Consider the following 18447-nt stretch of genomic DNA (forward strand, 5'->3'; position numbering starts at 1 on the left):
CTATTTTTATGGGTTTTTTTTTTGCCACTAATGGATTCCATTGAGCAACTTAAAGCCATTTCAGGATTGTTCTTTTTTTTTTTTCCTCAGTGACAGTGAAGTACCACAAATCTAGTGAGATGCTGGCAGTAAAGCTGCTTAGATAGTATATAAAATGCCACTGATGGGATTATTTTGCTGCAGTTCGTTGCAGCTATTATGCTCAGCAGCATGATTCCTCATTGTAAGTTCATAAAGGAGCTAATGACAGGAAGTGAAGGTTTGCAGCATTGAACGAAAGTGGAATGCAAATGCCAAAAAAGAGCAGCTAATGATGGGAACAGCGTACTGGGGACCATGGTAAGTGTGCTGCCTTTCAGTAAAATGCTCTTGGTTTCATCCAGGAGCTATTGTAATTAGGTGGAGGAGCTGTTACCTGATTTTCTCCATCCTAATGGCACACAAAAAGTTGTGAAAGTAGAGGGCTTCTCCTGCCTGTCAAAAGCAATGGAGGTATTTGCCATGCTCTGCTGTTTTACCAGACTATGTGCTTCATGGAAATGAGTATTGTATAGCTAAATCTCAATGCAATGGATGGTGCATGAGACTGGAGTGAGAGGTTACACATCTTGAAGGAGCTTTCTCTACAGTAAGCACATTTGTCTTGGTCATCATTTTTCACCAGGTGTTATCTGTGCAGGCAAAATAATGCACAGACTAATATTGAAAATCATTTCTCTGTCTGTCTGTCGTGATAAGCCACCACACTTTGCAGAGATGTATTTTGATGTATGTATGAAAAAGATTGATGCAGGGATTAGAAGAGCTGGTTTACAAGGAGAGATGAAAAACACAGCAAGTGAGTTATTTGTTATATACCCCAAGGAAATTCTGAAAGCACCTGCACGTGTGGGAAGTGTGTAAATGGTGGGAGAAAGGGGTGTGGGAATTCATTGGGATGAGGTTTCAGAAAGAAATGAAGTTCAGAGATTGTGAGTGTATGGAGAATGGTAGACAAACATTCCCTGAGACAGAGGGGTCAGGATCTGCATAATACATTGTATTTTATTCACTTTGATGAGATGTGTTAAACTTCAGGAGACAAGTTTCCCATGATCCTACCCTGGAGGGGTTTTGCACTGGGTGGTTTGACCTTCTCTGTGGTGAAACCAGTGTCTCCCACTTGCTGACCTGTGCTGTGTGTCTGAGGATGGCTTTGCTTTGCATTTCAGGGCTGCTTTCGGCAAAGAGTCAGAAGTTCTCATTGGCAACCTGGGAGATAAACTCATCCCCCAACAGGAGATCCTGCGGGATGTCAGCGACCTCAAGGCCTTGGCCAACATGCACGAGAGCCTGGAGTGGTTAGCAGGTCGCACCAGGGCAGCCTTCTCCAGCCTCTCAGCCACCCAGAGTAAGTACAGAAACACTGAATCACAGAATGGAGTGGGTTGGAAGGGACCTTAAAACCCATCCACTTCCTGTTGTGAGCAGGGTCACCTCTCATAGACCACGTTGCCCAGGGCTCCCTCCATGGGATGGGATTCCTGTCATCTTTGTGGCCTCCTCTGGACCTGCTCCAGCAGCTCAATGTTTGTCTTGTGGTGGAGTCCTCAGGCTTGGACACAGTACTCCAGATGGGACCTCATGAGAGCACAGCAGAGGGGGACACCCACTTCCCTGCCCTCTGCCACCCCTCTGTTGATGCAGCCCAGGATGCACTTGGCCCTGTGGGCTGCAAGCACACAAGTAGCTCCTTTGTCACAGGGGATGGAAACCATCATAGTTACGTGTTTTTTTTATTAGGAGGGAGTGTCTTGACTTCTTGATTTCCAAGGTGGCTTATGTCAGAGGAAAGCAGAAAGCAAAGCAGCTCCATCTCTTTCTTCTTGGTGAACGCTGTGGTGTGACATCTCTCAGCCTGTGGTGCCAGGGTGCCAGGAGCATCACTTCTAGCAGAAGCTCTGATGGGTCTTTCAAGGCTTGAGCTTTTCAGCAATCCCTGCTAATGACACTCCACATTGCTGAGACAGGTTTCAGTTTCTTTCAAGCATTACTGCATCACTGAATATTTTAAAATGTATGTATTATAAATTCGGTAGAGAAACTGAGCATCTCTTAACGAGGAGTACCCTTATGTGCATGTCACTGGGGCACTGCTCTCAGTCTGCAAAGGCAAAAGCAGCCCCTGGTGAGCCAGGGTGCAGGCTGGGCAGAGCCAGGGGAGCCTGGAGATGTCTCTTCTGCTCCAGGCTGTCAGGGATTGCCAGGGCTACCTTTGTGAGATCATTTTACTTCTCTCTGCTTCATCTTTCAGTTCTCTCCCCTGAGAATGGTGATTTTTTCTGTCTGGGAAGCATCAGAGACGTGATCAGTGTTGCTTCTTCTCTTCTCACCGTCATTGATGATGTGTGCATAGGGTCTCAAGACGAGGGCTGTGTCCAGAAGTGAAGCTCAGCATAAACAGAGCACAGCTCTGCTGCTCTGGCAAAAACATATTAAGCTGTTTTAATCACACACAAAAAAAGCTTTTTAAGAATAATATTCTGTATGACAGAGTGCCTCAGTGTAGTGAATGTCAATAGATGATGTTCAAAATGTGGCATCATACTGACAGTGATATCTTTGACCTATGAGCTGCCACTGTTGTTTTTCATAGCAGCAGCAAGGCAGCCCACAGGATGCAGCTAAGTGGGATTATTACTCTTCCCCCTTGTTTAAAATCAGTAGCTCATCAGCCCTCCAGCAGTGCACTCTCCCAGCCATGCTCTGGTTGCTTAAAACAGACTTTTAGATAAGAGAAAGACTTTATCAATACCATACCCTTTTATCAATTTCGTAGTGTTTTGCTTACATGTTAAGCGACAGATCTCCTTATATCTCTTATATCTCACAAGGATTCACCTTTATCTGAGCTGACACAGAACTAAGCTCTCCTTAGGGCCAAGGGTTTGCATCTCAACTGCCTATCAAGGCATTCCCAATAGTTGTCCTCTGTCAGATGTTAGGCCTGGAGAGGAGACCATGCATTTTTTATAGCATTTCATGTCTTCCCTAGATCCCTATAATATAATACCGTGCATTTTACAAATACAGAATCATAGAAAGGGTTGGAAAAGACCACTAAGATCATCTAGTCCAACCATCAGCCCATGACCACCATGCTCACTAGCCTTGACCACCATGACCACTAAAGCATTCTCTTGAACATTCTCTGTGTGCAGCTTAGCTGTTGAAATAAGCATCTTTATGACTGTAATACTATGCCATAGATGAGGGGCAAAGAAATCACAGAGTCGTAGAATATCCTAAGTTGGGAGGCACCAACAAGGATCATCAAGTCCAACCACTGGCTCCACCCAGGACCACCCCAAATCCAAACCCTCTATCTGAGAGCACTGTCCACATGCTCCTTGAGCTCTGGAACCTTGGAGCTGTGACCATTTCCCTGTCAGACATGATGATTTTTGCCCTTCTTAAATTTTTGTGTAACACTACAGCAAGCTTGAAAAGTCAAAAATGGCCTTTTTCCAGTCCAACATCAACTCTACTTGAAGGAAACCCCAAAATTATTCTTAACACAGTATGAAATCAGCATTTTTTGCAGACTTATTCATCCACATCCACCAGCCACGCTGGTCACCTCTTTGGGAATGAACCAGAGAAGATCAAAGTGTTACATAACAAATTCCACATAGTTTCTTAGGGCACCAGGGCGGATGTGGTGAGGATACTTGGCATTCCTGAAGTTGGTATGAACTCTGTTGTACAACAGAAGAAGAGCAGAGTCCTGGAAGACGGTTCCAAGAACTATGGGCAGCCACATCTTCTGAGCTCCCAGGGGAATTTGGCATTGAAAGTTCACTTCTGAGGAAGTGACGGGGGAAATTTGACGGTATTGGATAGGAAAAGTCATGGTGTTATGTCTCAATTAAAATAATCAACCCTTGACAACACTGCTTTTCTGTAATAGTATTAGGATTTATTTGACTCTCTGAGAAAGCATCATCTGGTTGAATGACTGTCCTTCCTATGGCTTATAACTCGGGATCACAGTATCACAGAATTGTAGGGGTTGGAAGGGACCTCTAGACGTCATCCAGTCCAACCCCTCTGCCAAAGCACCTCCCTAGATCAGGTTGCACAGGTAGGCATCCAGGCAAGTCTTGAACATCTCCAGAGAAGGAGACTCCAGCACCTCTCTGGGCAGCCTGTGCCAGTGCACACCCTTACTCTGAAGAAGATAGGATAAAGCAGGACCTCTCAACTCTTTACTCCAGCTGTCCCTGATCTGGAAGAATAATTAAGATTCTACAATCAGCTAACAGTCAATAAAATACAATGGGTAGTTTTAGTATTTCTATAAGCCGTACTGTAGGTTTTGGATACCTGCATGACACGAAGAACTGCTGTGCTTTCATAATGTGTATTTAAAAGATTATTTAAAAGATAGTTATATTAAAAAAAAAAGTCAGAAATGCTATTACAATTCAATAGCCAAGTAATTTATCCAATTCCCAGAAATTTATAACCAGTGGAGTTCTTGAAGCTGAAGAGTTGGGGCTATTAGAAATAAAAACATCATTCATAATTTCAGTTCTGGTAGAAACTCAAATTTTTTGGAAAAAAAATAAAATCAATGTTTCCTAACATAAAAGGGCATGAGCATGACTTTCAAGATTCTGAGACAACGTTACACACAGCAGTGAATAAAAATAAACTTACAAACTGTAATATTTTACTTAGCAGCATCCTCCTGACAATAAAAATTCATCTTCCTTTGTAATAACTTTATACCAACGTGCTAAAATGTCTGTACACAAATGCCAGCAGTATCTGAAACAAGAGGAAGAAGGAGCAGGGTTTGAAAATGATAGAGGCTATTGACCTCATGGTTATAAATGAAACCTGGTGGAGTATTTCTCATAAATGGAACATATATTGCAATCTGTATGGGAGAAGTAAAAAGTGATGCCAAGGGGCAGAGGTGGTGGGATAAGTCAGATGTATTTACAAACCCAGCAAGCTGCAGTGATATACAGGGGATTGCGATTCTTTTGAGAAAGCATACAAAGAATAAAGAACAGAGTTAAAATGAAATTTTTCTTTCCATCCTACCTGGTCTGGAGGAGAAGAGCAACGCAAGCGTGGGACTGAGCTGGGAGGAAGAAAAATAGAAAACTACCTATTGTTTCAAAGATTCATGCAATGTTAATAACGTAACACTCAACTGTCACACGAGTTACTCTGTTCTTTTCTGTGCTGTTTTGATCTGAATTTCTGAGCATCTGATTGCTACAAGACGCAGCGTATAAATAAGAATGAGATAGAAGAGTGGGAGGAAGGGAAATAAACTAACCAGAAGTAAAGCTAAGAGAGTTTCTGCCACGCACTGAAGCCCATCCAATTCAAGCTCAGCTTGCCAGAAGTGGAGGCAGCTTTATCATTTTGGCATCAGTAACTTTGATTTTAAGACATGCCCACATGAAACCCAAGTATTGCAGTGCAATGCAACTGGAACCTATGGCTCATTATACCCGAGTGGACGGGCCATTAGTCACCCAGCTCTGTTTTTTGGTAGCTGACTTTGGACAGATGGCAATTGTTACAAACCTTGGAGCAAGTCTTCCTTCTCCTTTATTTTTCTCCTTGGATGAGATGTGTTGAAGTGTTCATGCTTCAACAAGAGCAGTAATATCGTTATCTGAAAGCGGTGGTGGGGTCTTATCTTCCACACTCACCACATGTTGGGCCACCTGGTGAGACAGTAGAAGCATTGCTGATAAAGCATTGGGAACCAATTTGATTTTAATATTGAGCTGACCTCAGCTCAATGTTTGAAAGCACTGGTAAATTACAAGCACAATTGATGTTGAATAACAGTGAAACTGGTGCTCCCTGTCGTGTTACAATGACTTGATGTGCATCTTAGCTGCAGTCTTGGTTTGATCTTGGTATTTTCAGTGGTGTCTATGCCTCACTTGATAGCATAACTTATTTTGCCAACATTTGGAGAGTTCCAGTTGCTTCTCACAAGTGGTTAAGTATTAGAAAGAGACCCCAGGTTCAGGTTTTGAGTCTCTGGAGACACTTTTCTGTCCCAGTTATCTGAGATGAAATCCTACTCAGAGCATTGCCAAAGGCCTTACAGAATCACTAAATTGTGGGGTTTGGAAGGGATCTCTAGAAATCACTGAGTCCAACCCCCTGCCAAAGCAGCTCCCTAGGCCAGGTTGCACAGGTAGGTGTCCAGGTGGGTCTTGAATATCCCCAGGGAAGGTGACTCCACAACCTCTCTGTGCAGCCTGTGCCAGCGCTCCGTCACCTGCACTATGAAGGAGTTCCCATGCACATTTGTGAGGAGCTTGCTGTGCTTCAGTTTGTGGCCATTTCCCCTCATCCTATCACCACACACTGCAGAGAAGAGTCTGGCCTCGTCCCTTTGCCTCCTGCTCCTTAGGTATTTATAGACGTGGATCTGATCCCCTTTGAGTCTTCTTTATTGAAGGCTGAGCAGCCCCACGTCTCTCAGCCTTTCCTCATAGGAGTGGTGTTCCACATCATTTATTATCTTTGTAGCCCTCCACTACAAATTGTTCCAGGAAATCCCAGTCTTTTTTGTACTGGGGAGCCCAGAACTGGACACAGTACTCCAGGTAAGGCCTCAGCAGGGCAGAGCAGATGGGGAGGATCACCTCCCGTGACCTGTTGACAGCACTTTTCTTAATGTACCCCAGGATCCCATTGGTCTTCTTGGCCATCAGGGCACACTGCTGACTCATGGCCAGCCTGTTATCCACCAGGACACCCAGGTCCCTCTCCTCAGAGCTCCTTTCCAGCAGCTCATCCCCCAGCTTGTACTGGTGCATGCAGTTATTCCTTCCTAGGTGCAAGACTCTACACATGCTCTTGTTAAACGTCATCCAGTTCCTTTCTGCCCAGCTCTCCAGCTTGTCCAGGTCCCGCTGAATGGCAGCACAGCCTTCTGGCATGTCAGCCATCCCTCACAGCTTTTTTAGTGAGCGGCTGGGTCCAGAATTTGGGGGCATTGCCAGAAAAACCATAACTGCCAACAAGTGGTGGTAGTGACCGCATTTTCCCTCCTTGTAGAAAGTTAGTAGCTTTCCCAGAAAAACTTCCTTGACTTGGGCAATTTGCAGACGTAGTTGTAAATATTCAGACACCACATAGCAGAGCTGGTCAGGTATGGGAGGTGTTTTGGGGAATCCTGTAAAGGGGGCTGTACGTTGGTGGCTTTTCAGTTTGGCTGTCAAATAGCCCCTTACTACAGATAAAAATTCAATAACATTTTCCTGTGGATGTGCCACAATTATCACTCATTTAAAAACAGTCTCACTAATAGAGTGTTTTATCATGCTGGGCAGTCTCTGCATTCTTCATTATTTAGTGTTTGCTAAGCTGATGGATCTTCCATAGCTCTTCCCTTATCTACACTGCTACAGAATTGGATTTTATATTTTCTGAACCAGTCAGATATGACAAAGTAATTTTCTCTTTCTCTTGTCTTTTGAGGGAATACAAACTTCTTTTTAACAATAACCATTTAAGGATTAAAGTTGCTGGAAGTGGATAAATTAATTGAGGAAGTCATGTACGTTCTGAATAGGTTATATATGAAAATGGAAAAAGGGTTTCCTCCCCACTTCCTCTCCTGCTTCTCCGCCTTGCCACGGGCAGATAAAACACATACTAATCCTTTCCTCTTGCCAGAGCTTCAGCTTTCTGAAGCCCTCTGGATATTTTACAAAGAATTAATTACTATGTATGATGAAGAAGATGGGGCCATCTTTGCATCTTTAAGTTGGTTGCATGCTGCGTGTAGGTAGGAAGATAAAAGGTTAGCCATTAGCTGAGTGAGTAACAGCCATCCTTTTGAATTCAGCTGGCTGTTGGCATCTTGTGACTTCAGATCACTCTAGTCAGCAGTTACCAACTGACTGCCTTCAACATTGAGTTCAAAATGACTTTTTCACTGAGCTCTAGCAAAACAAGATTGCCTTTCTCTTCTCAATGGTTTGTTGGAAGTTGTTGCATTTGTACGAGATATTTGCATATGCTTAATGAGAAGTAGATACTCTTGCATCTACTTAGATGTTATTCAGTATATCATGTTCAGTTGCTGGATGTGTTTTCTGCTTCTGATCCTTAATGAAGAATATTTTTAATACAATTTTAGAACCTTAGCCGTTGTGCCAGGACTCTGGAATTAGTCCTGAGAAAGACATCTCTCCTGTCATGTCCTCATCCACAAACAGAGGGTCTCTTCAGTAATATATTGTGGAACTCCATATTCAAAGTATTCAAAGTCCGTCAAGGAGCACCACAAAAAGAAAAGTCTGATGAGGAGAATGCTGAAATTAAGGTAGAAATAGGAAAAAAAAAAACCAAAAACAAGAAGTCTGAGTGCTTGTTGCATTTTGTAGCATCCTATGTCCTGGATTTATACCATTAAGTGAGAATCTTGGTATACTTGAGAGTCACACACATGCATATACACTTATCCTTTCTCTTAGCAGAAAGCTTCAAAAGTATGAGGGACTCAAAACACACTGTTTTAAAACCAAATCTAAGCCAGTGATTACTTTATTGTCAGTGCTCATGATGTTCAGTGCTCTGACCTTCCTACCTGGGAGGGAAGAATCCAGTGTTAGGCGAGAAGCATGGGAAACCTGAGGGCAATTTGCAGTAGGCATGGAGCCAATTACTGCACTTCCTTAAGCCAAGTGCATGCAAGTTTAATGATAAATATGGAAATATCACAGCCTCTTTCAAATCGGGCATTTGCATACCCTTCCAACTGGAAGGATGTGGCTCTGTGGTTCCCCCTCCCCATTTTACACCAACTGTTTGCGGGGATGGTCTTCCTGCCTACACCTCTGCCATCAGGCATGCTGTGACAGCTTTAAGCAGAGTGTTTAAGTGATGTCAATACATCAGAAAGATGTAGGTGCCAATATGTGGAGTGGTAGATAAATGCCTCTTGTTGCTCCTTTCCCATTGGATCTTGTTTGTTTTTTTTAATCCATCTGAGCAATTGAAACTGTACCTTGCAAAGTACAAAAAAGCAGCATTGAGTTCGTTACTGCCATAGGTTGTATTCAGTTTTCTTGTAACACTCATCATTCCCACCACCATGTTGCACTGTAATCCTGTGGTTTCCAAATTCAAAGCCACAGTTTCACAAGAGGTTGTGAACCAGACAGATTCAAAGGCAGTGATGCTTAGAAGTAAAATTCCAACAAGGACACCAATGGGAAAGCCTGGGAATCATTGACTTCCCTTGTATATGTTGCAGGCAGACAGGGCATGGTTCTTGTTTGGCAGCTGAATCTGGTTAGGAACACTATCAGGATGTAGTTTTGCCTCTGTGGTTCTTTTTAAGGTGTTAGAAAATGAAAAGATTTACGTAGGGACATGGGTTAGGGTGGTTAGGGTTAGGGTTAGGGTTAGGGTTAGGGTTAGGGTTAGGGTTAGGGTTAGGGTTAGGGTTAGGTTGCCAAAGACAGAGTTTGGTCCTTCTGAAGTACCTAAAAAGGCTTTCAGTCTCATCACTTCTTTAACCCCAATGCTTTCAAAGGCAGTTGTTTTCTCCCATTTAGGGGTGCTTTCACCCCAAAAGTACAAGGCAGAGTGCAGAATGTGCCATTGCCATTTCTTCTGTGGATGGGCAGCACTTCACCTTCCAGACATGTGGCAGTTCTGGTGAGCTACAACTTCATTCAAAAGCAAGGGGGAATTAAAAATGGTTCGTAGAACAGCTTTTTGCCAAGTACTCCTGGTTTCTGTCTTTGGCTGGCTCTTAGTAATGATAATACAGAGCATTTGCACTACATTTTCCAGCCATAGATCCCAAAATACTTTGGAAAGGTTAATGAAGGCCATTATAGGATCAGGACTATTCTGGACCACTTTGTACCTGTGGGGTCATCCTCCCCTTTGCGTGGTTCTGTGAGCCTCCTCATAGTGAAATAGGTTTTGATGGCTAATAGAAAGTGTCCTGCAACACTTGAGAAAGTGATGCCTTTGAAAACTGATGGCAGAGCGCTTTTATACCACTCTGACAGAGTAAAGGAGCTATAATTTATAGTCACTTTAAGGCCCCTTTCTACTGACAGAGTGGTGGAAAGGGGTCTCGGCACAAATGAAAATCAGGGCCGACGCGGTGGTAAAATTGATGTCTTTCATTTTGTAGTCAGACCACACCACGGTGGTGAACTCGGGCAGGTCTTTGTGTTTAACCCTGGTGTTTCTAATGAACTGAATTCAGCTCTTAAATGTGGCTGTATTTCTCTCCAGTTGGAGCTTTCTTTTTTTTTTTCAGACACCGAGCTTGTAACGCATCTTGCCGTATTGATTGCTCACAGGAACTTTTTTGTAGAGCTCTATTAATAGAGAGCCTTATTTAAAAGCCAGATTAAAGATGATCAGCGCATACCTGACCCCACGCAGGAGAAGTGAATGCTGCTGCATTATTATTTCAGAGAAACTGCATTTCTAAAACAGAAAAAGCCACAAATTTCTTCCAAATGTAAAACATCTGCCATTAAGTTCAAAAGATAAATCATGCGTGCTTGTATCATTTGATGAATTCCAATTGCTGCAATATAACTTAGTCTAAATGACAGCTTTCCAATTTAGCTTCTTAAGCAGTTTCATTTTCCAATACCTTTTTTTTCCTGTTCCACTACCTGGGCAGTCAGTGCTGCTCTGAAAATGCTGAAAAGGGGATCAGTTCCCATTCTCTGCTGCTCTGGACCTTCATAAAATAGCTTTTAAAAGTTATTTTTTTTTCCATCCTGACTGTGCACACTTTGAAGGGAGATGTCAGTGTCCTAGGGGGGGGATCTTTCCCCATCTCTGCCACCTCAGCCTGTTTGATAAAGTTATTTTGTGTGCATGGGGTATTTTATAGACAAGTTGACTCTGTCCATATCATGAGCTGATCTCAAGTTCCATGAATGCGGCTAATCCTGAAGCTGTCTAGTCATTCTTCAGGGCTGAGTGTGTTTGCAGTGCTGGAGACAGCTGGTTCAGACTGGTGTTAGTTGGACTTTTTTTGGTTTAGAGGAGAATCTGAGGAAGTGGCCGTAATATTTACATTACCATGGCTCAGATCTTATCAATCCCATACCTTATCCTGGTCCTTGTCTGACGTCTCTTGAATGTTGCAGCGATTACTAGAGTCATTTTCCTCCTACTGCAAATACCATCATTGTCTATAGCATGCCTGGGTCTTTTTAGTCAAGAAACAAGTCTTGAGTCATGGGTTTCCCTAGCTGGGACTCCATGAGCAAGGACACAAGAACTTTTTTATCCTCAAGCACTGTAGAATGAAGATCTGTTAAGTCCAAACCAAACCATATCTGATCACCAAATTAAGAATCATTTGTAGCTGTAATAAAGCCACAAATGTGCTTAAACTTATGGAAAGATACTATAAACAGGTTGGAAACTCTTAGATAATATTTAGAGCTTAGATTTGGCATCTGCAGTTACTCCCTCCTGAATGGTAAAAGGCCATTGGAGGGAGCAGTGCCAAGAGTGCAGAGGCCTTTCAGAAGACAACCAGAGAAGAAATATTAAGTGTCTGACAGTATCCTGACATTCAATGTATGTGAGCCTTATTCCAGTGACTCCAAGAGCTGTCAGCAATGCTTAGGCTCAGAAATGTGTTTTCTCTTGGAAAGCCTCAGGCATCTATGGATTGAATTAACATATCAAAATGGGATTTTTTTTTTCCTCTCCAAGTTGCCAGTTGAGCAGAATTGTCTTGGATCCCAAAGCAAAGTTGTGTTTGTTGTTGTATGGATGACTCCAAGAGCCACCAGCAATGCTCAGAGATGTGTTTTCACTTAGAGCCTCAAGCTTCAATGGATTGACTTAACAAATGAAAATAGGATTATTTTGTTTTTCTCCAAGTGCCAATTCAGCAGAATTGTCTTGGATCCAAAAGCAAATTTGTGTCTCCTAACACCACATGAAGCTGAACAAGAGCTGAGCAGAGTATTTCAGGCAGGGGACAAGAGTCCAGCTGGTACTGACTTAGTAGAGCTGGCTTCTGGAGGAACAAAACCACTGAAAGTTTATTTGGGACTGCAAATTGGTAAGTTTAACCATCTGAACCAGCAGAGGACTGATGGCCTCATGAAGACAAAATGGCCATTTTTGTAAGACCTGAACATTAAGAAATGATTTCGGTTTGTTTTATGATTTTGGTGATAAATTTTGATAGTTCAAATATGAGTCTGCATTGCTGCATACCCGGGAATAAAACAGCGTGGTCATTAGCCATCTAAGAGCTCTTGTTTTCTTGTCAAAATCATTTCCCAATGCCTTTCAGTCCCCTTTTCCCTTGAATGTCTGCAGAGAGGCTGTCCATATGGATAAGTGGTTACTCCTTCCCCGGCCTCCACACTTTACATCAAATATTTAATGGTTAGAAAATGAGACATTGTTTTTCTGACCTGGATGCTCTTTATCTCAGACAGTAAGCGCACCACCAGGACGCAGTCCCAGTATTGATCTGGTGCCTTGGGGTCAGCACTTAGCTTACCATCATGATTACACTAATTACTCTTCTTCCAGCATTCTTTCCTCCCACCCACCAGCCTTAAACGCAGGGGATTGTCATGTAAATAAGTGACCTAATTAGCAGTGCTTTCAAACCATTTTAAAATGAGGATCCCTCATGAGTAATACCAGGAAATCAAGGTTTTTGTGGAAATAACTCCAAAGAGCCTGCTGTCCACACCAGTTGGCTGATGCATTAGGATGTGTTTATCTCTTCTAAAGAGAATGACTCATTGGTGTCAAAGATTAATAGCAGTAAATCCTCCTGCTTCTCCTTTGTATGTTAAGAGGTGACAGCTTCCTATAGGGCTGGGGCAAAATCATTTCCAAAACTAGGTGGATGGACTCAGAATCATCGTCAACTGTTGACATCACCAGTGAGTCACTTTGCACAGTGGCTACAGCGAGCAGGTAGTGGGATTGTTCTGGTCTAACCTGTGGCTATATTCACATGGGATTTGGAGAGTATAACTCTTAAATGGTGGAGAAGTCAGACTGTGAGTCTAGTGCAGCTGATACATAATGTAACTAATAGTCCTGATGGCATAATGTCCTCTTTGTGTTTGTCTCCTTCCAGTGCATTTGCTTCTATATTTGAAAACCCTTCATATCTTGCACAGATATTCAGATTCTCACCTTCCCATATGGCCTCCTTCATCCTGGAGAAGTCTCCAGGGAGACCTGAGAGTGGCCTTTCAGTATCTAAAGGGGGGCTCTAAGAAAGAAGGGAACAGACTCTTAAGCAGGGTCTGTTGTGATACGACAAAGAAAAATGGTTTCAGAAGAGGAGAGGCTTATATTGGATATAAGAAACAAAAGTTATTTTCAATAAAGGTGGTAAGGCACTGGCATAGGTTGCCTAGAGAGGTGGTGGATGCCCCATTCTACGAGGTGTTCAAGGTCAAGCTGGAGCAGGCTCTGAGCAACCTGACTGAGCTGTAGGTGTTCCTGTTCAGTAACTGTTTTTCAAAGCAAGAATAGAAGCAAAAAAATAAAATCATTAAATCATTTGGGTGGGAAAGGACCCTAAAAAGCCATCTAGTCAACTCCTCTGCAATGGACAGGGACAACTACAGCTCAATCAGGTTGCCCAGAGCCTGCTCCAGCCTGACCTTGAACATCTCCAGGAACGAGGCATCCACCACCTCTAGGCAACCTGTGCCAGTGCCATCTTGATCCCTCTGTTTTTATTCAAGGGCTTAGTCATGGTTCATTTTAAGTGTCCTAACACAAATCACTTTCTTCTGTTCTAGTTCTGATAGATCCTTATGTGCAGGTTGATAACTCTTTGTAGGTTTTTTTGTTTGTTTGTTTGTTTTAATATTAACACAAGTGACCATCACCCATCTGTCTTATTCTTTCAGCTATCACAGAAATCAAACATTTTGGTTCATGAAAGGCATATCCTAATAAAGGTTTGGGGAGAAGCACACATCAAGTCAGTGCATAAATGTCTGAAGTTCCCCTCTGCTTCGTTTCACATGTTCATGCAAATGTTTCTGTAATTTTCACAACGCTTGTCTTTTCTGCCCCATGCTCATCTCTGAGTTAATAGCTGAGCCAACATGCTCGGAGTCAAATACCACTGAAATGTCATTAATTTGATGATATGTACATTATGTGTATTCTGAGTGCTGTGAAGCATTCTTTATTAACAGTTGAGAGGAAATCATCTCTGTCAGCTCTAAGGACACAGTGCCTTTTGCTGTGCATATGGTCTTGAGGTTTCCTGTTTTCCTTCCACTCGTTTTTGCTCATTCATTCACATATGTGGTCAGTTTTTAAAAGGTCTCCCACTTGAAGCCAGTGACAGTGCTCTTGCTGACTTTAATTAGGAAATAAATTCACTTCGGGGTGAATTTTTGGCTCCACTGTAGCTTGATGGAAGTTTCTAAATCAAGTTGCTTCTGTGATAATTGAATTTGGCCTCAAAAGAGTTGAGGAGGAAGGGGAAAGTTACATTATAAAGTACTGAAAACGGGAAAATTTCACACAGTTCTCATAGCTGAATAGCACTGGAGCAGCAATCCCTGACCTGTTAAAAGAGATCTCTAGATATTCAAAGTCTTCAGCTGAGATAGCTCTCTTGCTTTAAGTTGCATCTGCACTATTGTGCTGCCTTCAGGGGAAAAACAAACTAAAACAAACAAATTTAAAAAAACACCCTTTTTAGGTATTTTGAATGAACAATCTTTTTTCTCTCCTCTCCTTCCCCTCTCCCTCTCCTCTCTCTCCTCTCTTCTTTATTCCTTTCCCTTTTTCCTCCCTTTTTTTCTTCCCTTCCCTTCCCTTCCCTTCCCTTCCCTTCCCTTCCCTTCCCTTCCCTTCCCTTCCCTTCCCTTCCCTTCCCTTCCCTTCCCTTCCCTTCCCTTCCCTTCCCTTCCCTTCCCTTCCCTTCCCTTCCCTTCCCTTCCCTTCCCTTCCCTTCCCTTCCCTTCCCTTCCCTTCCCTTCCCTTCCCTTCCCTTCCCTTCCCTTCCCTTCCCTTCCCTTCCCTTCCCTTCCCTTCCCTTCCCTTCCCTTCCCTTCCCTTCCCTTCCCTTCCCTTCCCTTCCCTTCCCTTCCCTCTCCTTCCTTTCCCTTCCCTTCCCTCTTCTTTCTATGTCCTTTCCAGACTTAAATGCAAAATATTTAAAAGTGTTCAGCAGCCAGACCTTCCAGCAGGTTATTGTACAATGGAGGTAGACCCCCCACTGCATTTTTTTTGCCCTGCCCCTCCAGCTTGGGGACATGGGCTTTTTTTCTATGATAATCCCTTACTTGAAACTGCACATTTGCAGAAACTAATGGAAAACAAACCACTTTTAGAGGAGTTATTGCCTTTTTTAAAGTGCTAATTTCCTCATGAAATTTATGTCTGCCAGCAGAGGCAGACAAGGAGCTCTGCAGACAGCTCTAACGAGACAATTCATTAACTAGCGAGTGTACACACACCATAAAAAGCATTAATTCACAAAATGAAAAACTAATAGAGTGTTTAGCCTGTTCTTTATCACTGGTGACAGTCTGTGCTCTCCTCATCATTAGTGTTTACTGAACTGATGGGGGCTGGAGCCCAGCCTGCTTATCAGCACTCATCGCAAATGAGGTCGCAGTGCTTTTTTACTGTCAGTTACATTGTCCCATCTCCTGCACTTGATTTTTAACATGGCGTATAGGACAGAGATGTGAAAGGATGCTCTCAGATTTTGTCTTGCTTTTTCAGGTTTTGCAGACAAGTTCTGTTTCCTTCTCCATTTTTGAGAAGATTGGCCAGGGAAAATCCTGTAAGGATCTTCCAGTATAGAATCACAGTATCCTTAAGATTGGAAAAGACCACTGAGATCATCTAGTCCAACCATAATGCATATGGTATTTTGTATATGACCCCAGTTGCCTCCATTAAAGAACCAGATTCATTCATAGCAGAACTCTAACTTTAATGTAGCAGTCATACTATAGAACATAATATATCCCAAGCTGGAAGAGACCAACAAGAATCAAGTCCACCTCCTGGCTCCACACAACATCAACCTTAGTATGTCATGTTACTATTGCTAATATTAGTAGGAATCTCTCTGAGCTTGCTTGCTCTTTAGTTCTGCTTCACCTTAAAGAGTTGACATAACTTTTCCCCTTCAACATCGATGAGCGATTTTCTGACAATTGCAGTAAAAGGTGAGCCAGACTGGTGCTGAGTACTTAGAAAATTCCACCCTCACGTCTGCTGTTTGAAAGGTCCTTGCCTGTTTAAGTTTGTCCTTTCTTGCTATTTGCTTTGCTTTGTTGAGAATCCCTGTTGTTTCCCGTGTTTCTCCATCAATCGATATGGTCAGCTGCATAGTCATCCCACCTGCATGTAGTAGAGATGTTCTCTGTATCTCAGAACTTCTCTTACCTCAGGGTTACTTGCTTTTTTAAAGAGAATTGTTGGATCCAGTGCATGAGAGACGCAGTGGTGCAGCTTAGGTAGGTGCAGCCTGTCCTGACTTCTGCTCACTGGCTCATCTGTAAGCAGCTCTGCTGCTCTTGGGCACAAGAATTAATCCTACCCCAAGTTATCAAAATGAAGATCAGAGCACTGACCTGCAGAGTTGCTGCCTTAGCAGGGATAGACTACAGAACCACATTTCATTTTGGAACCTTTGTGAAGAAAACAGCTAGCATCAAAAATCCAAGTGCTGGATGCCAGGCATGTGGAGGTATTGAGAGATATCATTGCTCTTATTGATATTTATCTTTATGATAGAAAAGAGGTAATGGCCTTAAGTTGTGCCGGGGGAAGTTTGGGTTGGATATTATGAAAAATTTATTCTTCGAGCAGTCAGGTGGTGGAACAGGCTGCCCAGGATGGCAGTGGAGTTGTCATCCCTTGTGGTTTTCAAGAAGAGGGTAGACACGGCACTGAGGGACATGGTTTAGAGCAGTCACAGTCATGAGCTGATGGTTTGACTGGATGATCTTAGTGGTCTTTCCAACCTTAATGATTCTTCAATTCTACAATTTTATTTAAAATGTATAAAGAAGGAGAAGTGCATCAATAGCTATATAAATATTTTACGTAGTTACCTGTACCTGAGAGGCTGAAATGTTCAGACACACTTCTGGAAAGTAAGGGGAAGGATGTCAGAGCCAAAATCTACCATTTTAAAGATAGATGTACACGTTCCTGTACCTCTGAAACAAATCTCATGAGCTTGGGAAAAAATCAAAACCTAGTTCCAGATTTAATGGCTCATTCCATTACTTTTCTGCAGAGCCACAGCTCTGAGATCCCCAAACAGACCCGTTCAGAGGCAGGTAGTGAGTGATCTATGCCTTAGAGCTTCAAATAACACTCCTGCAGCCAGGAACTGGTCCAAGTGGCCATATGGGTTGCCTGTAGTTTTTGTTTTTCATTATTTCTTGAGCACCACAGGTGTGCAGAGCATTTTGCAAGAGGATAAAAAGAGAAGACCCTTGCTCCTTGGAGAGCTTATACTCTAAATTAGATTGAGACGATATCTCAAGAGCAGTAGAATACCAAAGTGGGAGGAAAGATGTGTAACCACGAAAAGAAAAGTGGCTTGAGAGCAGGGTCTTGATAGTTATTCCCACAGAAAGAAAAACATTTTAGTTGATTTGCTTTGTCTGGTTCTCTGTAGTTACTTAGAGATTTTCATCTCCAGCAAATCCTAACGCATCTCCTGCTGCTGGGGCAGAGTGCAGCCATCTCCATGTAGCTGTGCAAAGGTAATGCCCCAATGATTTCCATTGCTTTTGCTTGGCTGGAGGCAATTTAGTCTGGAAAAGAGAAGGCCCAGGGGAGAGCTTATAGCTGTCTACAACTACCTGAAAGGAGGTAGTAGCAAGGTGGAGGTCAGTCTCTTCTCCCTGATAGGGTGAGAGAAAACGGCCTTGATGGGCCGTGGGAGGTTCAGGTTGTATATTAGGTAAAACTTCTCATAAAAAGTGGTGAAACATTGGGACAGGCTGCCCAGGGAGGTGGTAAAGTCACCATCTCTGGAGGTGTTCAAAAAAAAGGACAGATGTGGCAGTGAGTCTGGAGGCAGCCTAGGCCATGTCCACAGTCAGACCATGTCCATGATCTAGAGTGGTCATAGACGTGGGTTGATGGTTGGAGTAGATGATTTTAATCGTCTTTCCAGCTTTAACGATTCTGTGATTCTAAAGGCTGCAAGAACAGGAGATAAGGAGACCATAGAGTCAGACTGTGTAGCAGTGATGGGTCAAAACACTTATCCCAGCTTTTACCCACAGCAGACTGAAGCATGGAGAGAGAAAGCAGTATGCCTGAGCTCCAGAAAGTCACCATCAGAGATAGGAGTTAACCCCAAGTCTCCAAAGGCATGGTCCAGCACTTAACCAATAACAGTTTCCTTTTGCGTGTGTGTACTTATGA

The 18447-nt window shown here is 42.9% G+C and overlaps 1 protein-coding gene across 2 annotated transcripts in view; it reads left to right on the forward strand.

The window, feature by feature from the left end:
- EXOC4 (exocyst complex component 4) overlaps positions 1–18447 on the forward strand; it is a 406844-nt gene that overhangs the window by 349909 nt on the left and 38488 nt on the right. For both annotated transcript variants that reach the window (XM_065743825.1, XM_065743826.1), the window contains one exon: positions 1212–1390. In XM_065743825.1, coding sequence (XP_065599897.1) covers positions 1212–1390 — 179 coding nt within the window. The remainder of the gene's footprint in view (positions 1–1211; positions 1391–18447) is intronic.

This window comes from Cyrtonyx montezumae, unplaced genomic scaffold (assembly GCF_038088225.1).
Source record: "Cyrtonyx montezumae isolate F1298 unplaced genomic scaffold, pur_monq_1.0 scaffold_3, whole genome shotgun sequence".
Classification (NCBI taxonomy): Eukaryota; Metazoa; Chordata; class Aves; order Galliformes; family Odontophoridae; genus Cyrtonyx; species Cyrtonyx montezumae.